The sequence below is a fragment of the Etheostoma spectabile genome, chromosome 14, assembly GCF_008692095.1.
Source record: "Etheostoma spectabile isolate EspeVRDwgs_2016 chromosome 14, UIUC_Espe_1.0, whole genome shotgun sequence".
NCBI lineage: Eukaryota > Metazoa > Chordata > Actinopteri > Perciformes > Percidae > Etheostoma > Etheostoma spectabile.
Window position 1 is genome coordinate 2617546 of NC_045746.1, and position 9754 is coordinate 2627299.

Genomic DNA, 9754 nt, shown 5'->3' on the forward strand with positions numbered 1-9754 from the left:
CTGACACCTGTTTCTTCACAGAATCAATCACCTCATTAATGAAACAAAACTGCATTTATTTTGAAAATGCCCCTTTCAATTGAAGATTCAATTACACAGAATGAGTAGCCTGTTTGTCATTACTGTTGGGTCTGTTGGTTTTCTATCACTCTACAACACTTACTAGTAAATGATTTGCCATGTAGAAACATAATTTCTACCAACAAAATATGATTTATGAGGTTAGTGATGCTGGACTGCTATTATTTTGAACACAACTGTACGTAATATTCAAGAGAGAAGATTTTGCTAACTTCTCAATTAGCCGGTCAGGAGGATCAGCACAGAGCTACTCATAAAACAACTACTTGTAAAGGCATTTCTCTCCGCTCCCCTAATGCAGATGATACTGAGCTCAAGTGTAAAAACGTCATGTTATAATTTTGCTTCACATCTCTGCTCCTCCTTTGTAATACTTAAATAATGCATAACCAGTATATTTTCACCCTCCTTAGAACCAATCAATCACTCTGGCTGGTCAGTGCTCTGTCTTCACTGCTTTTCCCCTCGATCCATATGCACTATTACAGTACATTCAGGCTGGGGTCCAGGGGAACACTGTACTGAGCCAGAGACCAAGATGAAGTATGGCAGCTAAAGCAAAGATAAAGACATGACATGGCTGGTTGGGTTTCCACAGTGCTGGTATTAGTTGGCAGTGTGACCTGATTGGGGACTTGGGTTCCACGCCCCCCCTTAGGAACACCTGCTGGGATGAATTATGGGCTAAAACAGTATGTGGTATGTAATGGTCTACAGTTTATGTGGCCCTACCTATGGTAGAAATGGCTGGGAGGTCAAAGGTGAGGGGAAACACTGAAACCAATCCTCACACTTTTTTCTCTCCCTGTTGGCTTTAAAGAGATTACATTTCAATCTCCATTAGCAAGCATCTGCCCTGCTAACGTGCACTTGAGCAAGACACTGAATCCTTTCCAGCTCAAGTTGCTGCAGTATGTGACACACAGGCCAGGTGTAAAAGTGGAGAAAGACTTTTTCCCACATGTGGACACATATAGGGAATAATAAAATAAAAACCCATTGTTGTTATTATTAAGGTAGTCCTTCTATTTTGTGACTTTTAAAAAAGTGTACTTTTAAAATAAAACTAAATAGCAATAAAGCTTTTAGTGTATTTTCAGTCAAAAAGACAAAAATCTTTGAAATGACACTGGTTCTTCCCCTTTAAACTTCTGTTATAACTTGTATTATGTCCCTGATGAACTGTTGTCCTCACAGGAAGCTCAGCAGCCCCAAGACATCTTGACTCAAAATGACCTCTTGTCTCCAAAACTGTATCTTTAAAATTCCCAGAGCACAAATCAGCCAAAATCATCTTCTCTGAGTTCCTGCCCAATCCAGTCACTCTGGATTTAAACTCATTAGCAGCTCGACTGGATGTTGGTTCCTTCTTCACACACATCAAAAAAAATGCCAAAGATGTTCCATCAAAGAAGCATTACCTGGGTACGGCACTACTGGTTTGTCTACAGTAGACTCTAAATACACCAGTACTAGGTACTAATTACTACCAGTCTAAGGTAGTCCCAACATTAGGAGTATGGGTTTATTTAAGGTCTCTAGAATTATGCATATTTCACTGACTAAGTAACCAAGGTGTGATCTGGGGAAAAAAACAGCAAGAATTAAATAGTGCCACTCAGCCAGGCATGCCAAAACACTTGTTTATGCACTTACAATATTTTAATAGAAAATAATCCCAAAAAATTAAATAGCAAAATGTGGTGTCAACATAAAACAGCGCTTTCAAGCAGGAGAGGTGAATTCACTTTGCGGTGAGACGCTTGTTTGTTCCTTGGGAGTGTTTTATTTCAGACCACCATCTTTTTCCTAAACTTTTCTAGTCGTTTTGGTGCGTATAAACATAACTGTCATTGCCACATGATGTTCACCTTTTCTGGCTAAACTCTCACAGTCACCTATTGGCGGCTTAAGAACTGTGGCTGGTAGCCGGCATCCCGGAGCTCTGTAGCGGCTAACAGCTACAACCAGCAACTGCTGCTCGGATTTTATCATTCTATCGCATTCTATACTATTCTATTCTATTCTATGCATTTTGTCCCCACCGGGAATAAAAATAATTCAGCAGAAGCAGGGATATGTATACCAGAAAGGGGGAAATTCCACGCATCCCCTGGCATATCGCATCCTGATTGTAACTAGCAAACTTTTTTTATTACCTATAAAATATTCATTTTGTTTATGAAATTATAATTTCCCAGTCAAGCCAAACCCTAAACAAATTTTATGTACTCTCACATGACAAAGAAAAACAGTAAATCATCACATTTGAGAAGCTGGAACAAGAAAATGTTGACATTTCAGCTTAAAAAATTACTGAAACATTTAACCAGTTATCCATACAGTAGCCAAATCAATGTTCTTCAATCAACCAACCAACTAATTGTTCAATTAACTAACTTTTAACTTGTGCATATGACCATTATTACTCATTTATATATTTTATTCATGTTTTTATCCTCCATATTTTTCATAAGTCATAGATGATCTTGCCTACTCACAGAGCCCTTTTAAGAAAAGTCATGACCAGCCAATGAAGACTGAGAAGAAAAAAGGGGAAGAAACTGAGTGGCAGTGATGGAGGGGAAGTCAATTACACAGGGCAGTATAGCAAATGAGAGATTATATTCCCACTCAGGAGGAAAGGGAAGGAGGGAATGATGGAGGAGAGGGAGAGAGAGAGAGAGAGGGCAATTGGACCATAAAGGATTCTTAATGGAGCAGAATTTACACAACCTGCTGAGGTGAACAGATAAAAAAGCAGCTGCGGAAAATGAACAAAAAGCATCCAATCTGCAGTCCTGAGCAGGTTAAAAACCCCACTCAAAGTGTCAAGTAGCTTTCCCCTTTCATGGTGCCACCTACCTCTCAACTCCACCCTTCTTTCTTAGTCATCAATAAAAACGCATTCATGCGTTGACTAAGAAAGCAAATAACAAAACAAAAAGCTTTTTTTAGACTAAAATAAAATAAAAAAAGGCCCAACACCAAACGCGTTAGTGGTTTTTGGAGGACGTCAAGGCGGGGGGGGGTCTGAAAAACCAGACCGGACTGTTTCCATGACCCAGGTGAGAAACTAGATTAGCGGGCTCAGACCGGGTTCAGAGAGAGGGAATACTGCAAGGATAGAGGGAACACATTCAATCAACACGCTGTCTGAGCTAAATGAGTTTAATAATGTCAGAAAGGCAATTCACCTTAAATGAAAAGCTTGCAAGTTGCATTTTGTGTGCAGCACTGTTAGCACAAAAGATTTGTGAAGAATGAACTCTAGCCATATACAGGAGATATTTCAAAGCCTCTTTGACCAAACCATCAGTGGAGAGGTTATGGAGAGCATTAGGGTGCGAGCCCTGTTGTCGGTATCTCCCTGCACATCTATAAATAATGTGGCTTTACGCTCAAGCTTTTATAAACCAAAACCGTCTTTGGGGCCATAAAAGGTTAAAGTGAAGGGATTGCCACACACCATGGAGACTGAAGGCTTTATCTGGCAAAGATTTATCTGACATAATAAGTTTACTTTGGAAATTTGCAAAGCTACTGTTCAAGATCAAAGGGAAGGAGGGAGAGAGGAAGAAGTCGGTGTCCAACCAAAGATCATTTCTTTAAAGGCATAAAACATTCGTATTAATAGCAGCAACAGATTAGCAAGCAATAAAGTGCTCTCAACATGCTTCAATTACTGCGGAGTGATGTGTTTTGTTTAAGTTTACATCCAAAAGTGCAGCTTGCAATAAAGATATCTTAAAGTGGTACTCAAGTGATTTAGTATGGAAGTTGCATGAAGTTGGGTGACTCAAGAGACAAATTGAATGGCCAAAATGGAAGCAGCAGAGGCCCAGGTATCCTAACTTTTGGTTCCTTGTATGGGTAAAACTCAATGGACACTTGATCCTAAACTTTCTAAAATAACACTTGATCTGAGGTATTGTAGTCATTACATTCCCTCCTGGTAGACTCTGCACCTTAAGTTTGTAACACATGCTTTCTGGAGACTTTTATCCGTAGAAAAACAACAAAATCAGCCATTTATTTTCATAACTTTGTCTGACGCACCCACCGTTGCGTCAGACTAGTTTCTAGTTTCTAGTTCACCACAGATCCTGGAGGGAACCGGCTCCAACTACCCTACTGTTTCCAGTAAGTGACAAAATAACGTCCACATTTCCCTGTTTACATGTTGGGATTTGTACAGTCACAGAGTGTACAAATAACAATATCACATAAGACATCTTCTAAAAGTATACATACTGGGAACTATTCTCCACAGAAGGCTAATACTTGGGCACACCTAAAAAATTATCGTTTTTCCTCTCTGCTCCTCACACCGGGGCTTCTCGGGTGCTGCGAGCAAATCACTCCGCCCAAGAAACATTGCTTCGCCTTCTATGGTTGTCATGCGTGCATAGTAAACAAGTCACCCTATCGGCAAGGCTCATCAGGAGAAATATTCATATCTGCTAATGCCGATGATGATCATTTTAAGCTTTTGTTAGCCGATACCGATGTTGTGCCAATCCCTCTGGCTGGTCAGTGCTCGGTCTTCACTGCTTTTTCCTTTGATCCATATGCACTATTACGGTACATTCAGGCTGGGATCCAGGGGAACGCTGTACTGAGCCAGAGACCAAGATTCAAGTATAGCAGCTAAAGCAAAGATCATGACATGGCTGGTTGGGTTTCCACAGTGCCGGTATTAGTCGGCTCAGCGTAGTGTGACCTGATGTGGGGGTTGGAGTTCCACACCCCCCTAAGGACCTCCTGCTGGGAGGAATTATGGGCAAAAACAGGTGGCCTCACAAATGGTCTACAGTATATGTGGCACTACCTACTGTATGGTGGAAAGTGGTGGGAGGTCAAAGGTGAGGGGAAACACTGAAACCAATCTCTTTGAATGTTTTCGCTCATCTGCCACCCTAGGACCTACAGTAAAGCTGAATCCTTAAGTTAAATAAAAGAGAAGGGATTCAATGGTCTTGAGCTTTTACTGTGAGTGAGTGAAGGGACCATGACAATAAAAGCGTCACTTAACATTTTAAATGGTCCACACACCATTTGAATCAGAGCTTGGTGAACGCAAAAATGTAGTGTCACCTAAGCAACAAAGTTGTTTTTCACAGCTCAACAGGAGTTTACAGAAACACTATTGTCTCTTTTAAAAGGTTTCTGCGTCCTTACCCATCCCTCCCTCCCTTTTCTTGGTAGTGTAGAAAACAAGGCTTTTAGTTGAGTCTTTTCACCTAACTAATGCCTGGTTTCCAGGAGGAGGAGAGGAGAGACTCAATGACAGCTCTGAATTAGTATATGACTGTTACACTTGCAGGAGTGAATGTGTCTTGTCCGCAGGAGACAGTTGTAAAACAGTACAATAATGTAACCTAAACCATTCAGAGGGCAGGATGTTAAAGTTACCCAAGACCTTTATCCAGGGGGAAATATTTCTCTATTAGGACGCATCTTATGTGCAGCTGTGACAGCAAGAAGAAGGGGTTTGGAGTGTGGTGAAACTTAAGTGGGTGCCCGTGGAGAGACATTACAGCGGAGAGCTATTTCACCCCTTACCCATTCACGCTCCAACACACACCTGTGAGGAGAGGCTCTCTAGAAGCTGTGCATCTGTTCCAGCGTTCCCTATTACAATGAAGGACTAATTAAAGGATCAAGGGAAGTTAGCACAGCAACCTACACAGCAGTGTAGGGCTCAATTTAATTACAACAGATCAACGCTGCCTTAATTGAGCTTCATCGTACAAAGAATTTTCCTTACAAATGGCACAGCTCTCAGCAGGGTGAGCGCCTCACATGTAATTAATCAAAACAGATGCACAGCCCAGGTTAATACAGTATCATGGGAATGATGCACTCAGCTAGACATATGTGCACTAAACATATATCATGTCAAAGTGCAAGGATTTAAAAAAAAAAAAAAGCCTAGTAAGATTTTAGTCATAGGTACATTTTTCAATAAGATGGCGGCATAAAACAGGCCATCACTGAGGCGGCTCACTTTCAAAGTCAGTCCAGCTCCGTCTTTGAGGCCGTGGCATCTGATCTGGGCACCTCAGAGCACCTGCCCTGCCTCTCTGACAGAGAAATAACAACAGTGGCAGAGCTGCCATCAAGTAATGTCAGGGAGAATGTCACCCACAACTACCCTGCAAAGGCCATTGCCTTAATGAGGAACTCGCAGGGTGGAGGCAGTGCACGACATGTTAGTTCTATTTGTGCTGCAAGATGTTTGCAGTCCCATGGGAACGGAAAGGGAAGAAACAAATAAAGAGAAGTGAAAGAGCTAAAGGACAAAGTGAGACTAGCGTTTGCTGCTCTGCACTCACATTACAATAATAATGTGCCAACAGTATATATGATAATAACACATACGAGAAGCACTGCAGTGGGATTTCCCTCTGTTATAAACACATGATGGCATTGGCAGGCAGACTGCTGCCCTCTAAACAATGACACGGAAAACACGGACTGGTCCAAGGAGCTCCCACACATAATGCTCTGTCCATTATGTGCCAGACACAGCTGGAGGACAGCTGCTGGGGCACAACTGTCCCGGGCTTCACGTAAAAAAGACAGTGACATACATTGACATATACTGACACAGTAAATATTAACTGGGTGAACTTTAACTGTAAAGGAGACACTTAGGCCTACCATTAACACTAAGCGTTATGATTATTCTTTAAGGTATTAAAGAGGTTAACTTTGAATCTGAAATGGGTGCACATGTATTTAAATGACAATTCAGTACAGTTTGGTGTAGACAAATGAGTGCTGTGTGTTTCAGCAGTCTGGAGCTCTTAGAAACAGCCTTTGCTACTAGTGGGCTCTTACTTTTCCAGTGTTTACATGTTGTATACATTATAGAACAGATGGGACACGGGGTACTTTAAAGCCCTGACTGAATACTTTGTACAGTTATAGGGCGTTGCTTTAGTTTGAGCTCTATGTTGAGTGCATGTTTAATTGGTGAGATTATTCTTCATCTGGTTTAAAAGCTGTCACATAATGGGTTCACAATGGGTTCAAGTTTATATTTTATTTTACTAATGCATTATTTAACTCACCTGTCAGAAAAATGCTGCGACAAACAAGTCCAGTCAAGTTTTTAACCATTATGAGTACATTTATTTATTTTTAAATCAAACTCAAATGCAAAAAAATGATGCCTGCTGATAGTCACACTTTTAAATGAATCAATTTGCAGTATGTATCTTTTTTTCTGTAAACTGGCATGGTTGACAAATGAGTTTAAATGATGGAGAGGTTTATATGGTGGCCGAGTCGGTTCAACACAAATGTTTCAATACAAACGCTACAACACAAGTACTAAAGCCACAACACAAAAGCAAGAGCTACAACCCGAATGCCATAATAGTAGTGAGAGTCCACGGAGCCCGGTGTCAGCTGAGAAATTAAAGTTATTTCCAAATTGCGCGCAGTTTATAAACTCTGCCTACAGATTTGTAAACTGTGTGCACGATGAATGTATTCTGATATGCCAGCTGGTGTTAGACTATATTATCTTATGTTAACCTCCACCATAAATTCTGTCTTTTTTAACAAAACCAAATACAACTACCTATTAGGACCTTAACCAATGAGTTGTCACACATTATATTGTCAGAATTAGAAAAACAAAAGCTTAAATCGCTGGGAAGCCAGGCTAGCAGTATGGTCTTCATTTGCTGCTGTGTAGAAAAAAACAAAATCTGAGAGCAAGGATTGCAAATCCATGCGCAGAGTTTACAACTCAGATTTGATAATGGGCTTTTTTTCTCAGCTGACACTGCTCAGTAGAAACTCACTTCTGTTGTGGCTTAAAAAAAAAAGAAAAAAAGTAAACTTCCGTTCTGGATTTAACATTAGTGTTGTAGCTCTTGCATTCATGTTGTGGCTTTCATATTTGTTTTGTAGCTTTTAGCTATTTGTGTTGAACCGTCTCAGCCATCAAACAAACCTTTCTAGTACATCATTCACACATCTCCATCATTTAAACTCATTAGTTAAGCATGCCAACTTGCAGAAAAAAGAAACATATTGCATAGTGCATTTATAGGTATGACTATCAGCAGCCATTAAAAAAGTTTGCATTTTTTACATGCCAATTAACCGTGTGGATGTGGACAAATTCTATTTAATACCCAGAGTCCTCCTGATTATTTAATCAGATGCCAGGGGAAATTGAACAAAAGACCCCGTGGTGTGATGATGTATGGGATATGACCGTGCTAATTGCAGCATAAGCAACTCTGCTTGGTTAATTGGAAAATTCATCAAATGACTGCTGGCATATAGGCTACTGATCAAAACACATGATTGGAAAACAAGTCTAATGTTGACAATCTCGCAGCATGTGGCTTCGCTCACTAAGAGACTTTAAAAAGTTTAAGTTGGAAAAAAAGAAGCCGTTTAAAATGTGCTTCATTTGGTCACTTAACAATAAATTAAAAATAAATAAAATAAATAACGATACACTCACATGAATGCATGGTAGATGAATGCCCATCCTCTTGGTCTTTCCAGCACGTTGTACATGCAGTTTTGCAACTTTCTGCAGCGTTTGTTTGAAGCGGACGAGTTGGCCCGGGGTCCGGGCGGCCCGGGCAGCGGGGTGCCCAGCAGACCTGTGCGGTGAGACGGGTGTCCGCGCTCCGGGCTGGACGGTTCACTTCTCTCCGTGTGGACAGCGGTGAGAGCCACAAACTCTACCCGCCTGTCGTCGTTCGGATCTGGGGGCACCAGCATTCTGATGCCGCCGTTGTTTGACGGACTTCCTAACATCAATCTGGCACAATTAAACTAGCGCAGAGCAAAGTTTTGACCAAGTCATAGTCCGTCTTGTCATAAAGTGGACTAAACTAGACAACCGGTCAAAACGCATGAGCATGCTAAATATCATCCATGCTATTTTTCAGCCTAGGTTTTATAACGCAAGATTTCAAAGTTATCTGTAAATCAAATCGCGGTCGCAAAAGAACAGATTCACAATACTTGGACAACTGTGACGCACTGAAACGTGACATTCAGCGATCATTGTTAAGAGTCAGATTAGCGGGGTGCAGAGAAGTAATGACACATGCACTAAGTCCAAGAACACAACAAAAAACCTGTCATCACTTTGCAGAAACAGACCCAACTGACCTCAATCAATAAAGCATGTTACCATAAATACTCTTTAAACAAGGATGGATCTGTGTCCTCTAAACCAACTATATCCAACTACAGTCTTTCACCAAGTTCGTCTAAGCTGCTCCTGTAGTTTGAATTGACAATGTGAGACTCGCCACAGCCGCTAGCATCAGCCTGCTCTCCCCTCCCTGTGCGTCTTTCTGGTCCAGCGATCCTGCGCTCTGGCAGGCGGGGTGGAGAGCGCAGAAGTGAAGACCATCAGTATGATGTCAAGAATCGCAGACGACCAACTCTTAAAGCCAAATAAACGCTTGCCGAAGTTCGAATCTGGGTTGTAAAAGCTCACAAAGATGAAAAGTCTCTTTCTGGTGAGTTGACGTTCAGAAAGAGAAGGGCTGGCGAGAGGCGAGGACGGGATGCACGCAGTGACGGGGCGAGGATGCCCAGACAATGATGTTCTTGTTAATAAAGCTTTCCCGGAAGAATGAGGACATTTCTGAAAGAGTTGATAACTTTGATAAGAACTGAC

The 9754-nt window shown here is 41.3% G+C and overlaps 1 protein-coding gene across 1 annotated transcript in view; it reads right to left on the bottom strand.

Moving 5' to 3' along the window:
- kcnq4 (potassium voltage-gated channel subfamily Q member 4) overlaps nucleotides 1-9754 on the bottom strand; it is a 51076-nt gene extending 41322 nt beyond the window's left edge. Inside the window, 1 exon segment of the mRNA XM_032536113.1 lies at nucleotides 8576-9754. Coding sequence (XP_032392004.1) covers nucleotides 8576-8877 — 302 coding nt within the window. The 5' untranslated portion in view covers nucleotides 8878-9754.